Source organism: Dromaius novaehollandiae, chromosome W, assembly GCF_036370855.1.
Source record: "Dromaius novaehollandiae isolate bDroNov1 chromosome W, bDroNov1.hap1, whole genome shotgun sequence".
NCBI lineage: Eukaryota > Metazoa > Chordata > Aves > Casuariiformes > Dromaiidae > Dromaius > Dromaius novaehollandiae.
Window position 1 is genome coordinate 11,612,407 of NC_088130.1, and position 17,458 is coordinate 11,629,864.

General features: G+C 40.3%; 1 protein-coding gene across 6 annotated transcripts in view; it reads left to right on the forward strand.

Annotated features, from left to right (window-relative positions):
- LOC135324305 (protein prune homolog 2-like) overlaps positions 1-17,458 on the forward strand; it is a 149,998-nt gene that overhangs the window by 89,857 nt on the left and 42,683 nt on the right. For 5 of the 6 annotated variants that reach the window (XM_064500304.1, XM_064500306.1, XM_064500303.1 and 2 more), the window contains exons 8-9: positions 112-6,676; positions 7,134-7,962. In XM_064500304.1, the coding sequence (XP_064356374.1) occupies positions 112-6,676; positions 7,134-7,962 (7,394 nt within the window). Of the gene's footprint in view, positions 1-111; positions 6,677-7,133; positions 7,963-8,530; positions 9,345-17,458 lie in introns of those variants that run through there. The other variant, XM_064500308.1, reaches the window with a different exon arrangement.

Genomic DNA, 17,458 nt, shown 5'->3' on the forward strand with positions numbered 1-17,458 from the left:
ACAGTACTGCACCACTGTACCCATGATTGCATCGGTTTTTGAAACATCCTTTTCCTTTTTTTTTTTTTTTTTTTTTTTTTTTTTTTTTTTTTTTTTTTTTTTTTTAAACAGATCTGCTGCGAATTAGAAAAATATCAGAATCCTTGTTTGGAGCTGGATCCTCTAGAATGTGGATGTGACCAAATTCTCATTTATCATCAAGAAAATTCTTTGGTGACCTGTGATCAAATCTTTCTTCTAGTTAAGGAAGTTATAAATAGAAGACAACCAGAAATGGTATCAAACAGTAGAACTTCTTCTACTGAAGCTGTTGCTGGGAGTGCTCCACTTTCACAAGGATCTTCTGGTATTATGGAGTTATATGGTTCTGATGTAGAACCACAACCCAGTTCTGTCAATTTTATAGAAAATCCTCAAGATCTCAATGGATCTATACCAGCCCACGTTGATGTTAATGTCGATCTTGTGAGTCCAGACAGTGGATTGGCCACTATTAGAAGCAGCCGGTCTTCCAAGGAGAGCTCTGTTTTTCTTAGTGATGAAAGCCCTGTCGCAGAAGGTGCTGCTTCCCATCACAGTCTTCTGCCTGGTTTTGATTCCTATAGCCCTATTCCTGAAGGTACAATAGCAGAAGAACAAAAACCTCAATCTAGAAATAATAGCGATAACTTCGATCTTTTCAATTTTGATCTAGCACCCATGGTTACAGCTCCATCTGAGTCGTCTTCTCGTTCTGTTGACTGTTCCCCAGCAGATGACTTTTTTCTTAATAGTGATTCATCAGGACAACCACCCACTGTGCAGAAAGAACTCAATGAGGCAAACCTACTAGAAAATGACATAGCAAATTATTCAACTGACTTACTAATGACAACAAATGAGGAAGACAATTTAGCTGAATTTGATGGGAATCCAGGAGATATATGTGAGAAAACTGCAAGCTTGATCGATTTAGTTGAAGGTGATTCTTCTTCACCTGAAATGTTGAAATCTGCTGATTCAAGAATTCCACCAACTCCTATGAACAGTCTTGTAGAAACTTCACCATTAGATAATGGGCAGCCTTTGTTTTTCCCACACGATGTAGTAAAAAGAATTAATGAAATGGATAGCACAAACTATTCTCAGTCTCGTGTTAGGTATGGGAGCTGGTGGGATGGCTTTGACCTAGAGTCCAGAAGTGCTGATACATGGAGTTCAAGTGAGCAGGAATCTGTATTTCAGAGCCCTATCTTATGGAAAGATTGTAAAGCAAGTCCATTGTTACGGGAACATATTGAAAGAAGAGCCTCAGATTCTGTATTCTTGCAAAAACAGCCAAAGCAAATGGAATACACAAGGACAGGTCTGTGGGATAATCAGTTTAAACAAGATAATCAGAACCTAGAGAACGAAGAGAAAAACATTGAACGTTCGTGTTTGCAAACTGCTTCTTTTGTGGAGACAGAGCAAGAGCTGGAGAACTTTACTGACCCATGGAAGGCAAGTCAGCCAATACCTGTGGTATCAGATGTGTGGTATACTGGTGAGGGGAAAGGTGGTCAACTAGCTGGAGACTCTTATGAAGTTTGGACTAAGTTTGATGCAGATGATATTGCTAAATCCTCAGAAAATGTATGGAACATGCCCAAACTGGACAAAGAAAAGAAATCAGTGAATAAGCCTGAGGAATGGGCCATATCAAAAACTAGCTTATCAGATTCTTCAGAAATCATAGCAGACAATGAGACTGAAAACGCACCTATTCAGGTGTCTCCAGAAGCCTGGGATAAAGAGAGATACTATTCAATAGAAGAATATGGAACATCTGAAAATACAAATTCTAGTATCAACAATATGCAAAACAATTTCAAGTTACAAACAGAGGAAAAAAATCTATTAGTTGACCCTAAACATAGACCAAAACAATTTGAAAATATAGAGACCTGGAATTTATATGATAAAAACATCAGGAAAGAAGTAACGGAAGTAGTGGTGCCATGGGAAGATAACTTCTTGACATATAAGTGCTCAGACCTTAGCTCATCAAACATTGGTGAAGATTTAGTTGTTTCTCCACTAGACACCAATTATTCAACATCTGACTCATATATATCACCTACATATGTGGGAGATGAAAGAGAAAATGAGGACAAAGATTTTGACAAAGCAGTTACTGATAAATTCATAAACTCAAATTTAGATGAACCAGAAGTACTTGAGAAAGCAGATAAGGAACCATTATCCCCTAGAAACATGCCTTTTTCAAGCTCCAGAAACACAGTCATGTGGAGCACAACCTTAACTAATGAAACCCACTTAAAAGAAAGAAATTCTGAGATTACTGCTTTTTCTGCCACTGGTACACCTGTACTTAATTCAGAACAAACAGGTAATCAGTATTTTTCAACTGAGACAAATACTGATGAAAATAACTTTTCTATCTCTCAAAACAGAAAAATAGCACCAGTATACAATCAAACAGTGAATGACTTGTCACCACCACAGAATGAATTAAATACTAGATGTACATCTGAAAATGTAGAAATGGTGAGCAATGTTCCAGTAGAAGATGCAGACACGTCTACAACAACTTCAGATGCTGGTAACGATTTGAACCTGAAAGCATTTGACTTAGGAAGTGAGATACCTGGTAAAGAGGAAGCACAAAACACTGTTGATGATGATGAAAAGCTGGATAGTCAGCAATCAGTGCTGGAACCAAACTCATGGAGTTTACAGACAGAGCAGGATCGTGAGGAAGCCTGGGAGAACTGCAATACCGTTGCCATCTCTCAGGAAGAAAAAGAGGAATGTGAGAGAATAGATGAAACAGATGGACAACAAAATATTAGTGACATTTCTAACAAACCAGTGCAAGACGATAGTGAATCTTCATGTAATGCTGATTCAGAAGAAAACAGGTCAATGTGTGAAGTTCCCAGCTCACTAGAAAAAATGCAGAATAGTGTTAGTTCGGAAGCTTTAGACAGAGAGAATGTGTCATTTTCCAATGACAGTAATTTAGTCAGTCAGGAAGAGAGGAAAGAATTATTACAGAACAGTGCAGAATCTTCTTCAAGTGCTTCTGAGGAAGATAGAAATTATGAATCTTTTGATGACTCCAAGCCACAAAATTACAGTTCTTGTGAAACATCACAGCCGCTTTCTGAGAAAGGTGAAAAGGAGACTACAGTGATAGATGATGCACCAAGTCCTGAGATGGAGAGCATCTCTGAAAGTTCTGATAGAGGTAGTGATAATCATGAAGATAAATCTTCTAAAATGCCTGGGAACGTAGGCATCTGCAGTGACTCTGGGAACAGTGGTTCTCACTTAGCCACATCAATTCCTTTGATGAATGAAGCAGCAGAAATGCAGAGAGAAGAGAAAGAGGGCTTATATGATGTGTTTCCTAATCATTTAGGCCTTTGTAATTCTGAGTTAGTGTCTCCTGAAGATAGCCCAGAACTGAGCAGCACTCATGAAAAATCTTTCATAGATGAGTCTCCACAAATTAAATTTCAGAGAAGTCCTTCTGCTGGATATGTCAGTGTTCCTGACATTACAGATATGTCTGTGGTTGAAAGTTCATTTTCACGTGACATAGATTCTGGGAGAAATGGCAATTCTGAAAATTTAGAATCTGCTAATAACCTTTTTGGAGAGGAATGTGTGACACTTCATGACAGTTTTCCCCAAACTGCTTGGAATTCACAGCCAGGTGAAGATTTGCAATCTCCTGGAACAAGTCCTGAGGCAAGTGAAGTCCTTGAAATGGCAAACACCACAAGTAGCGTTTCTAAAGATATACAGATCAAAAGTTATTTGGAAGAAGATAGTATGTGGAGTGATTCTATAAATGATTATACACACTCAAGTGGAACAAGTCCTGATTTAAGTGATGCATCTGTGAATGCATGGGGAGACCTTCCAGTTGCTAGTCATCACACAGAGAGTAGAGATATGTGGGATTTTACAAATGATAAAAAACTTGAGGAGGCTAATAAAAGAAAAGAATTTGGGAGTGAATGTCAAGAAGGACTTGAAACAAGCACTGAATGCAAAGTTCCTAAAAATTTAGATTTTTGGAATGCCCATGTAGATGATGATGCTGTATCTTCTTTGTCAAGTCCTGAAATAAATGAGGATTCAGAGAATTCAGATACATGTCCAGCAGTGATTAATGAAGATTCCACATATGAAAAAAATAAGCACAGGGCATCTGAAATTGAAGAGGATTATGCACAATCCAATGCAACAAGTCCTGAAACAGATGAAGACAATTTACATGCAAAAACTAAGGTGGGAGAGGAGGTCCAGGTAAGCATCTTAAATGAGAATCCTGAAACAATTAAAGCTGGGAGTATATCAAAGGACGGCTTGACTATAACTGAGTCCGATGAGGCTTCTGAACATTTACAGCACTGGGCAACACTTCAGAAGAAAGCTCAAGAGACTATTTTCAGTGAAAAAACGCGTACTGCAGAAGACTCATGTTGGCATCAAGTGAATGAAGATACTACACCGACTTTTGCAGTTGCTGATAAAGAAGAATATTCTTCAAAAGCTTTAGATATGTGGAATATGTCATTGGAAGCTGATTTAAGATTTGAACCAAAGTCCACAGTAGAAACATTTGGTTTTCCAGATGATAATTCAGAATGGTGGAATTCACAAACTTGTGAAGAAAAGCCAATGGAAGATCAATATTCTACTTCAAGTCTTCCTGTAGCAAACCAGTTCATAAACAGTAAGCAGGACTCTTGGGGACCACCTTTACCAAATGAAGAGCTAGAAGATGCACATTTCACTGATCCAAGTAATGAGGGAATTCAGGCTCCCCGCCTATACTGCTGTGAAGAAGAAAATGAAAGGCTAGCACAGGCTATGAATATTCACGATAGTCAAATAAATCAAGATACTGTACAGTTCAAACAATTTGATCCTTTCATACTGGACAAAGAAGGAGGGGACTTCAAAGAGCAGCCTTTTCCCACAGATGAGGGAGATCAACTGAGTCCACAGAATCCTTTTTCAGAAGATTATGAACCAAGTATGTCAAATACATTAGTTCAAGAAAACACAATACTTGCTCAACCAAATGACAATGAGGGAGATGCAAGTCTCATTCCTCAAGAACAACAACTGGATACCTGTGAAACATTAGAAGTGCACAACTCCCTGCCAGGTGCTTCCACTGTGGAAGACTTATCTTTTGAAATGACAGAGAAGTCAAGTCCAGGGTGGAATATATTAGTTCCCCAACCTGCACTTATCCCAGATATTTTACAGGATAACACCCAAGAAAGTAGTCAGCTGTTTTCAGTGGAACCTGACTTGTGGACTAATGCTGAGCAGCTTTTCACTTTGAAAGGAGACAGTGAAAATCCCGATATATTAAGTCACTGTGACCAAGACAATAGTTCAGAGGCATCAAGCAGTCCAGACGTGTGCCAGGAGTACGATGCTAGGCACGCCTCTCTCCCATCTTCTCAGACTGAGGTGGAGCTTGAAGACAAAGATAGTCAGCTGATTTGCACACTGTCAAATATGAGTAAAGAGGTAGATTTTGATTCAAAGTATCAGTTAGCAATGCAGAAGTTGGAGGCACAGTCTGAAAGTGACAGTTCCCAGGACTATGATCAAGGAAAGATCGATGAATCCTATCAGCTAATCTCTGCTAATGCTCAGGAGCCTTCTGCATTTGCAATTTTGGAAGAATGTGGCCTAGAAAGGAAGCTTATTACTGAGCAAATCGACTCAGTTAAGATCCCCACTGAAGTTTTAGGGGTAACGTGCTTAGATCCGAAAGATATATTCCATGAAAGTCATACACCTGCAAGCTGTCAAGAAACACCACTTGATTCTGCTCAAACAGTGAACTCCCAAACACATTTTATTCCCACTGATTTCACTCTACCTGACATGCCAGAACAGAGCTTAAAAGAAATGAGTGCCTTGGTTGAAATTGGAAAATATTCTGATATTGACCATACAGCAATAACTGGTGATGAATTAGAAATGGCAGATGAATCCATGGATGGATCTGAGAGTGGGGTAGAACATAACATCAGTAACACATCTGCCACTAATATCCCACCAAGCACATGCACTGGAAGGAACACATGGACAGTAGTGGGCAGTGAAGGAGCAGAAAGGGAATCAAGTGCTAAACAGATATTCTTCCCCAGATCTTTTCTGTCTAGTGATAATGAAGACCATGAATCTGATTCAAATAATCAGCTGGTTGATGACATAATAAAAGAACCCAAACAGAAAATTGAAAATGATGCTCCCGTGTTTCAGGGAACACCTAGTGATCAATCACCAGTGATGTGCACTCCACCTTCCCCAGTATCTCTTGGTGCCGGACCCTCTGGCAGCAGAGAATGTGCCAGGGATGAGCTCTTGTTACAGAAGCCATTTTGTGACAATGTTTCTTTGGAAAAGCCTTTACCTGTGCTTACTCCTCGTGAAGATGCAGAAGGCACCCCAATGATCAAAGATGATAGTGTCAAGGATCAGGTGCCTGACACATCCACAGAGTGCCCTCAGGAAGATCCTGTGTTGGTGTCTTCACTCTTGAAGTCTGAAGTGGCTCCAGGAGCCTCTGAGATTTTGAAAGGAATCAAACATGAAGCAGAAACAACTGATCTCGACTCACCGCCAGGTGGAGATAAAAGATCACCCGATGGTAAGAAAATCTGTACTCTTTCCAGAGCACGTTCATAGGACAAAGAAAGAAGTAAATATTTGAGTATTACTGCTGAATGGTGAGGCTTTGAGTGAAGTTCAAGCTTGTGTGTCTCCCTGATGTACAAAACTCTGTACTTTGGGAAGACCTGTAACATCGCCACCTAGACTGATCTAAAGCTTTTAAATATTGAAACAGTGACATTTATGATGTTTATACAGGGCCTAGCACATGGGACGCTGAGTCATTTGTCCCGTAGGAATGATCACAGTGTTAATGTATAATCTTTAACAATAATAATAATGATGGTGATGTTATAAAGTTCAAGTACACATTAACAGAGGCCGTGCAAGCAAACTGAAACAAGCTTTATCCACTGTACTGATTTAAAGAAATCATGCTGACTAAAATAGTGATGTGAAAACTAAAAACAGTTTCTGTCTGCCTGTTTTTTTAGAAGCTGCCACTGACCCACTTTATAGGGAGAATAAGTCGAGAAATTCCTCCGAGAGCCCTGAACTGAAAAGTACAGAGGGTAAGGAAGATATGAGGATGCAGGTGTACAGCGATCAAGCTTCACTGGAGATGGATTACATCCTTGTTACTGGGGAAGAAAATACACCTTCAAGGGAGGATACCCTTGAAACAAAAGGAAGTGATTTTGCATTTCAAGAAGTTAATGTAGCTCAACAAACAGAATCTCATGAAGGCTTTTCACCAGGCTCCTCGGATACATTTCAGCCAATCTCCATAATAAATGAAAGGGAAGACCATTCTGTTTGGGGGACTGAATGGGACTCTGTTAACTTAGCAGAGAAAAGTTCTTCTATCATGCCTCAAAAACTGGACGATGAAAGGAGCTCGCCGGAAAACTGTGGGCAAGATGAGGCCTGGATTGTTTTGGGCCAAAATGAAGTCAGTGACATATCACCCAAAAAAATTTCTGCCGGATTAGAGACACCAAAATCAGAGTCTGGACATTCTGGCAAAGAACTGGAAGCTGTTGTAGTGCAGGAATCGATTTTTGACACTCGAGCAGAATTTCAGCTAGAAGCTCCCCTTCATAAATCATCTGAACGTGAGGGCTGTTCTCCCTTGGACAGTTTGACTACCGAGGATGAGAATATCGCAAGAGCAGATGCCCTCGTGTTGCAGGTGGTTGGTGGTGATGGCGTATGGGAAGCAAATTCTCAACAGAGACTCGGAAATAACGTAGTAACAGAACAAGAAATGGAGGAAGAAACAATGTTTCTCAACAGTGAAAGAAAACTGAGTCAAAAATCAGGGTAAGGAAAAAAACAACCTGTTTCCTTTCAAGGGTCTTCTGTTCACCTGTTATCAATGTTATTAAAGTACATGGGATTATGAGTAGATGGCAGGATTTTCAAGGCTTAAATAGTAATGTTATTTCCATGATTTAAGTATTGCTGTATTACTCACTTTGTAAGAACAGTCTTGGTTGCTCGATATAAATCAAATTAGGATTGTTTTACGATGCAGAAAGCTTGTAAGGCCTCTTCCTTGCAGGAAGAAGTCTGTCTTCCTTCCATAAGGTCCCATAGGCTTTATAAGCTGCCTTTAAATCTGAAAGTGTGGCTGGGGAACCCACAAGACCAGGTATTGGTGGTGTTGCCAGTCCAGCTGCAATGCTGGTGGTGGAATTATGAGGTGTGGGAAGTGAAGTACTCTCTCTGGCTAGTGGGGAAATGCTGGGAAGGAAGATGGGGTGGAGCAGAGACCTAGGGTCAGAAAATTATGCTGCTTGTAGAGGAAAGAAAAGGACTAGTGAAAATTATGGTCTCTGTGGTTATTTCCAAGCTGCAGTGAGATCAGAGCAGCATTTCCTTCTTTTAGGACTGGATTGGCAGTTAAGACAGAGTGTATTTGCAGCTCCCTTTGAGTGGAAGTGCAGCTGGTGTGTTGACAGCATTACTGCCCGCTCTCTTCCTGCTGAGTATCGCCGGATCATCAGTGATGACCCTCTGGGCTCCATTTACTGCAGCATTTTGGAGAAGGTGCTTCTGTTACTGACTCCTCAGTCATTACAGCCTGTAGGTACCCCTGGCTGTAAGGGCCTGCCAGGGCAGCCCCACAGAGATGTGAGTGTGGAAGTCTGGCCTCATTGCTCCTGGGCAACTTCCACTGACCTGCTGCAGTTTTACAGTGATAACCTGGCGCGGAGTTTAAACAGTGAAATTCTCAGGAACAGCCAAAGAGACTTCCCGGCAGAAATAAAGCTAAGGGGTGTAACTGCTTCGTACGTGTTCCTCCCTTTGAACTGCGTTCCCCCAAGAGAACAAGAATGTGATATGAAACGTGTGGTGACATCGTCTGTGTGAAATGTTAGACTGATTTTTGACGTTTTTTCAAGTTTCTCCCAAGTATTGGGAATCGCTGCAGTGCAGAATACACATCATGTTCGCAAATTCTATTATCCTGTTTTAATTAGTTTGCAAATTGTTTTAGACTTAAACTTTCAAATTTTCACTAATAGTTTGGCAGATTAGCAGTAGGCTTTTTTTTTTCCCTTAAAGACGATATGACTGTCTGTGATGGTATAACCCTGATAACTGTACACACAGTCTCTAGTAGAAAAGTACAGCTTTTTGCTGACCCAAAAACCAGTTCACATTTGATTAAGACTGTGTTTTGGGAGTCAGTAGATCAGTAAGTGTGGTTTATCTTCCCCCAGACTTGTTAAAATACCTCTTCTCTTAATATTTTAATACAATTTTCAAAGACCATATCATTACTACAGAGAAGACACTATTACAGGTGAGTTATTTTTAATCTCCAGGAAGTGCTGACTTCTTTCTAAAAATAAATCACAGTCTCACAAACCCTGAGATGTAATAATGTTACTTGCAGGCTTCAACTTAAGCACCTATGTAGGGCTTTAGGTTTTTTAGACAAGATTTTGAATAGTATGCAAAGTACAAGTCTCCTCCCCTCCCCCAGCACACTGTCCCCAGCTGAAATTGCTTCGGTCTAACTAGACAGACAGCACTGAGGAGATTGAGATGAGAGGGGCTTTGTTTCTGTAGAGCAGGAGCAGCTTTTATTGATGCAGGTTTAGCATTTTTTGCCCTCAAGACAGAAGCAAATCTTCAGAAGGGGTAGCAGAAGATGAGCGTTTCTCAGCTCTCTCTGGTCTGAAGTAAACAAAATGCTGAGTGCTTTACCTTGAAACTATCCGAAGTAGAGCTGGTTGGCATCCAGCGTTTCTGTTACACCTGGTCCTCCACATTGCTAAGTCCTGTTCTTGAAGGAAAAGTGAGAAACCTGAAATTTTCCACAAGAGGGAAATCTGGAAGAAGAAAAATAAGCAACCCCCCCAGGCAGTTGTTGTGAATCCAGGTTAGTGTGTGGCAAGATGGCTTAGGATTTGTGGATCCAGAAAAACTGGAGGTGGTCCTAGTTTGGGGTAGCCTGCTTGTTTAGGACTAGCCCACGTTCTGGAAGCCTTCCATCCCCATTAGCTCTGCCAGGGTGTCACTGGGAATGCATCAAAACCAACGCTCTTCCACGAATAAAGCTTTTTTTTTTTTTCTTTTTTTTTTTTTTACAAGCCAGCATTTTCCAGTGAAAACCTTTAAATCAAATAATACTTGCCACCTCTGCTCATAACAGATGGTGAGTGGGACAGGAAAAAGGAAGGGTTATTTAGAGGTGTCGGATAGTTGTGGGCTTGCTAATCTCACATGAAGAAAAGAGCTGTCAACTCCTTTGTCTTCCATAAAAGCATTTTAAATTAAAAGCAGCCAGATGCTGACCCTGCTTAAGTCACACTGATTAATTACATGGAGGCAGCATCCCAGGGTTTTGGCTTGTCTTGCCTATCTGCCAGTGATGCTAATGTTTTTAGAAAGGAAAAGAAAATGATTTTAGGTATCTGCTTTTAAATGATTTTTATAAATCAGCACAATGGAGCAGAGATAACTTTGAAGCAATAAGAGAGCCCACGTGAGACACATCAAAAAAGACCCTGATTTTGAGCTTCTATTGAAGCACTAGAAAAATCAACCCAATGGGCATGGATTTATATTTATTTTTTTACAGCTGTTGCCATGAATCCACTTTGAGATCCACTTTGAGAAATACTCTGCTCTTGTTTAGTAATCTCTACAAGTCTCCAAAGTAAAAACTTGAATCTTGTACACAATAGTAGTTTGCACTACTATGCTTCAGATGTTCTGCATTCATTATTCTTTGAGCTTATATTCTTTTAGACTGATTCCCAAATTAAAGCCCCAAACTGGGCCATATTAATGCAAAGGTATTTTCAGTTAAAACTTGAATGCATCCTGCAAGAAAAGGATACAGGAATTCTTGGTCTAGAAAGCTTGGGGGCCACTCCATTACAGGGCTTTTTCTTCTCTGACTCAGCAATGGCTGTTTAATATCAAATGCCTTTTCAGCAGATAGCAGCAGATACTTCTGTCCTTAACACTGATAATGCTGAAACCCAGAGAAGTAAAGAAAATAAACAAGTCATTCAGCAACTGCATTAACAAGTACTTCTGGGAGCATGGAAGCAATAAAATCTAGTTTCCTTTGGGTTTGTGTTTTGTGGTTAGATTTCTTTTTTTTGTGACTGATAAGGCAGAAACTCTGACAGAAGCTTTTTCCATCATTAATGTTATTCAAAACATTGCTCTTCTATGAGGATTTCATATCTAATAAAGATTGCTTTCATGTTGCAGTTTTCCCTGTGCATAGTAGCCAGTGTTCAATAGACTTGACCAAAGACATCAGCTTATTCCAATTAGCTAATGGCTTCAAACTTATTAGGGGACGGCAGAGATGCATGCAGATGTCCCTGCATATGCCCAAAATGTAGTCGCAGAGGCTTTGATTCCTTTGAAATGAAAGTAAAAACATGAAGAAATATTATAGTAGAAGGGATAAAACACACATGGGAATAATTATTGCTAGATTATATGTCAAATTTATTCAACCTCTTATATAAACAGCTGAAGAAACAGCAGCTGATGTGGTCGAAGTGTGTAATTGGGAACACTCTCTAATGCAGTTTGTTGACATTTTTTAAAAGATAAGTTCCTTCTTAAAAAATTCCTCAAGGGGCAGCTTGTAAGTCTGAAATTAACTTTCCTTTTTGGCCAACAAAGTCTAAAACAATGTGATGCAACAGAACTATATCAGCCCTATGGGAGGTTAGCACAGAAACACTAGAGTGACCATGTGAGAGAAGAAACTAAGATTTTTTTGTCTTGTTCCTATTGCAAGAGAGCTCCTGAACTGTGCGACAGTGCTAGTCGCAAGGTTGTAAGTCCACAGATTTCCATCTTTTAATTACATTTTAGGTAGAACTGAACCAAAGTATAAGGCCAGGTACTTAGCTCTCTTAGATGTTTCCTTCTGCTTAACTTCTTATACTTCTGAAAGGCCACAATTTTGACTCAGCAAAGTTCCTTGGATGCTCCATTAAGTGCTACTTTGCCAGGAGCAAGTGGCTTATTTCCTAGCCTATACTTAAGCCTGCTTGGTACAAGTAACTTAAGCGCTCTTAGTCTGAAGGTCTGGTTGGATAGCTGTTCCCTCAGCATGGATTACATTCCCTGCTCATTTTTTTGTTTTATGAAATAGTTGCTTCCTGCAAATGGGCCATTCTGGGACCAGAACCTGTGACAGCCATCTCTGTAAAAGTACTCTTAGAATTGGCTACCGAATTGGAGTCTTTCTCTAATGCGGCCTGTGCTTCCCCCCAGTCAGTGGAGCATGGGTAGTGCTTTTCTTGTAGCCTTCTGGTTGGGAAGTGAGTGGTGCAAAAGTCCCCTTGGGAGGGTATAGAAATTAGGTTCCTCAATTTAGGCATGCTCTTCACCTTCATATATTTATGTATGGCATGAACACAATATCTTTAGAGACCAAGATAAGCTTATTATTTGTACTCAAAGAGATGATTGGGACATCCCAACTAGAGTGAAAGTTGGACTGGGAGTCCAAATTTCATGGAGGCATTTACTCATGAAATGCCTCCTAAGCCCCTTTGTGAAGCCACTCTTCAGGATCCAATTTACTCACATGCCCCTGTTTAGTAAAAACTGAAGTTCGTGCTTACACGCTGTGCTGAAGTGGGTCCTTTCAGTAGTGGAATAAGGATCAGTAAAGGATGCAATTTGCATTATTTTCTGCCCTCATCCAGAAAGTATCTGTCATTTTGGCTATGAAATTTGGCTGTTTTGTAGAAGAAGGAATTACAGTTTTGAAACAGTAAGTGTAAATGGGAATGAGAATGAAGAAGTGGATTAAAATCTTGCTGTCTGCTGGTCACTATGCCCTTTATCCCAATGTCAGATAAACACACTTCAAACATACAGCTCTCCAGGGGGTTCAAGTGGCTTTTGAGAGTCTGTGACGGGTTGCAAAGTTCCTGTCTCCTGTCCTGTTTGTCTGCTGCAAGTAAAAGCAGCAGCAGGGAGAGAAGAAAAATATGAAGATGCTTGCTAGCATTAAAATACTGAAGAAAAGACTTAGCCTATGTCCATAGTATGTGAACACCAGAAATAACAAACCCCAGGGGTTTATTTGGGATCATGAAAAATACAGAAAGAGCTGATAGCACATGTCAGTCTTTCCAGAAAGAAAATAGCTTCCTATATGGCTTTTCATGTGTGGACAGCCACAAGTGACTAAATTTTAAAAAGGAAGACAGCATGGAGCATTATACAAGTGTGGAACATGCAGGATAACATATTTCTCTGCTGCTGCTGGAGCTGTGCCAACAGTAAAATTTCAGAAGACTGAAGGTAATTTTCTTCGTGACAGAGGCTAAGCTGTTTTACATAACCACGTGAAGCGAGATGGTGATGCAGTGGCTGAGAGCCAGAGGGAAAAACCACTGATGATCATGTGAGCTCTTACATATCAGCACACTTCTCTCAGTGTGTTTGTGCTTTGGGTATACCAGGTCATTCTTGCCCTTATCTTTGCAGTAGGGATGGATTATCATTGCTGGGTTCTTCCTGAAGCAGTGGCAGTAGGAAGCGTTAAAAAGATCTGAGGGAAATACTGTGAAATGATGTATTGCCTTGAGGAACTGGGAGTAGAGAGAGCAGCAGAGACAGGGGCACTGGTGGCTGGAAGATTTGGGAGAGAGCTTGAAAAACTGGCTGCAAAACTGACTACAAAGAACTGCCTTTGAACAGCTACTAAGATTTGCTTAATTCACTAGAGTATCTGTAGAGGCAAGCTTCATTTCTCCTTCTGATAGCATAGTCTTAAAAAAAAAAAAAAAAAGCATGAATCACAGTTTTTTTCTGCTCACTTGTGCAGTGATTCTCCGGAAGAGACATTTTTCCCACCTGCTGTGTCCAAAGTATCTCTCTGTGACCGCTGCTGTGCTGTAGATGACTATTAAAATTGCCCAGTACCATAAGGAGTCCAGTAAATTTTGAATAGAAGCCTGTTTTCATCACATGTCCTGTGTTTAGCAATGAATAAAGATAATTGAATATGAAGAAAGAAAAATCTGTGACTATTTCATGAATAATTAAGGTTTTGGGACAACTCTGTCTTTGAAAATGGTCTCTGTGATTGAGCCAAGTACACATCATATCATCTCAAAGCTATTAATGATTCAAATCAATGTTCAGTGCTGAACTGAAATACTGACAAAAGAGAACTTCCAGCTCCTGCTAACCACAAGATTACAGACTTGAAGTGGGTGTCCCACTTGGCAGCACAAAGCATGACAATTCATTGAACATGAAGAATGTGCTTTAAAGGTTAAAAACAAACGTATACAGAAAGGAGCAACAACTGAGAGGATTGTTTGTAGGAAGCTGTGTAGGAAAGGAGTGGTAATCTAGTATACACAAACCCTCGGTAGTGAAATTATAAATTGAAAACTGTGCTGTGCCTTTTCAATTTATTTTTTTCATCGGAAATGAAAGTTAATTCCTTGTAACAAAAGTAAAAACTAAAACTATAAAAGATGTTTTGATTGGCATGAGCAAAAATTCTTTAAAATTGCTGGCTCAAAACTTGAGATTTCAATGTTCATCGGCATTTAGGATGGGAAATTATAAAATTAATATATTTTACATTATTATACGTCATACTATTGTAATAATTATAGAAATATATATTATGTATTAGATGCTATATGTTATATATTATCCTTTGCAAAGATGTTGCTTCTGTGAAAATGAAAGAATCTCAGGGATGGAGTCAGAGCAAGGGACTTTTCTACACCATAGATATAAATTTATTATAAAGTGTTTTTGAGATTTTTTGCAGTAACCTGTTTTAATAGCAGTGAATTCCACTCCTGACTTTTTAAATGGACAGAAGTAATAATATACACTGTCATACATGGGTTTGTATAACACCATTTCTTTCCCTACATTTGGTTTGGCTTATGAAGTCATGACAACTCTTTTTTGTTATCAGTTTTGGGGTGATACTGTATTTCCTATCACCATCTGGAGGCTAAAAATTAATTAAACCTAAAAACACAGTTTTCCATTGCAGAGCCAGCTGTTAAACAATGGCAGCAGCCAATATGGTGGTAATCCTATTTTTGTAAAAACAGCAATAATATTTACATTAATATTAACTTTATAAAAATGTTTTAACAAGACCAGGACAACAATTTATTGATTAAGAAGCAATTTAAAAGGAAAAAAACCTACTTAACTTTACTCACTTGTGATTCTGAGATTTTACTTAATTTGTGAGACTGGGCTAATAGATCCACTTTCTTAAAACAAAAAGAGCTGGGCTAGGTTAGTACAGTTTAGCCATCACATAAAAAGCTCCCCTGTAATCCATATCCCGTGTTTTTCTGGTGAATCCACTGTCTAATCTATTCCAATCAATGTGGTCCATGACATAAGATTTCAGCCTAAAGCATTAATGGGCTTTCAAAGTTAACACTGTTGACACACACCTAACTTTGACAGTGAACCCTGTAATTTCAGTAGATCCCAGCAGAGAATCATAAACTCTCAAAGACTTTCTGTGTTGGATCTGAGCAAGTAGCATCGGGGCCGGAGCTTTTACCACGTTACCAATACCACAGCTTTATCACGATCGCGCTACTAATGATTTCTATTGCACATAAATGCTTTATAGCTCTATTTCCTGGGTAATACTTCTGAGTGCCTGGGCTTAAGATTTCAAATGAATTAAAGATTGCTCAGCTGAGAAAGCACTAAAAATATCCCCATCATTGGGAAATTTCTCTACAGTTAAGTGACAGCAGCATCAGGGATCACACTTCTGCAGCAGTCTCCCCTTTAGAAAGTATATTTTCCTTCGCGTGGCAATTTTTGCAGTTCTTTGAATGCTTGGGGTTGGTCTGTGTTTCTTGAAAAGAGGGCGCATTTCTCAGGAGTTGTGCAGTAGACGGAGAACTTGCCCAGTAGGATGACTAATCTCATGAAGAGCAAAGTGGGAACCACTGAATTTTTATTCACACTGTGCCGTAGGTGTGCATGGAGCTGTACTGCCAAATAAAAATACGGGTGGGCTTTTGTTTGCTTTTGAATGCTTATGGCTTCAGGCTTTGATGTGAAAACATCTCCGGTTCTCCTGTAATTCACCTTGGAGGAGGAGTGTCACAGTGTGAAGGGACATGAGGTAGCTGAAGGTGAGGCTGTCCTGGGGCCTGTTGCCTCTGCTGGTTTACCTCCACAGGGTTGTGAGGGAAAAGGATCAAAACCTGTTTTCCCTTTGGTAAGAAACCTGGAGTTTCTAGGACTCCTACCCTAATAAGGCTCCGTAAAAGGAGACTGCTTTGCTTGGGAAGAAATGTCCTTCCTCCAAGCCCCCCCCCAAGAGCCATAGCCGAGAGCACAGGCCACAAGCCTCGCTGCCTGGTGCTCCATGCTGTTCTGTGTTTCTGGTATTCACCCTGCTTTGGGAGTTGGGTTTTTTTTTTTAAAAAAATTTGCACATGCTTTTCCATAGCTGAATTGCACACTGAGCAAATTATGTAAATCATGTTTGAATATGCATGTACTCTATAACCATCAGATGCAAACAGCAATGAGGGCTGAGAGGGGTTGAATCCGTCCGAACTTTTGTCAGGCAATCTCTCATCGCAGGTTTTCCTCGGGCTCTGAAACGAAACAGCGGGGAGCTTTTCCCTACTGCCAGCTGACTTGCTGGATAAAAGTTTGGCGATGCAGTGACAAAGCTCCACGGGGAACGTAAAAAAAAAATAATAATAATTTTCATGGGTGAAGCGTTGCTCTGCTCCTGAGTGTTCATTTAGCCAAAGCCCATGGCTGCCGGTTTGTACAGCAGGCTATCTGAAGGCAGGTGATCGCCCTTATTTAGCAGTACCACCAGTCACGTGATGAGAAAATGGTGGAGGATCTTTATTCCTAGTAAACTACCACCAAAAGAGGGATGCTGAAGTGCAGCGACAAAGCATCTTTGTTATTTCCCCGCTAGAAAGGCCTCGTTAAGTCTGTCGAAGGTAAGTGTCTCTCTGCGCTGAGAGGCTCGCGCGCAGGAGGTTTTTCCGATTACGGCTCTATTGTTGCAGTTACTTCAGAGAGGAGAAAAAAAGGGGGGATGTTTGTCAGCAGGATGCGCAGCGCCCAGGAACTCGTTACTGGAAATCAGGCAGCTGTATTGTAATTCCGGCGCAGCTCTTCAGGAGAGGAGCTTGCCTCAGTTCGATGGGATTTCTTTTGTCTGGACGCAGGCACGGTACGCGTAATTAGGAAACAAAACTTCGCTGTGCGGTCACCTACCGCTTTTGATTATTCTCAGCCTGTTTGCCTCGCTCGGAGGATACAGTGGGAA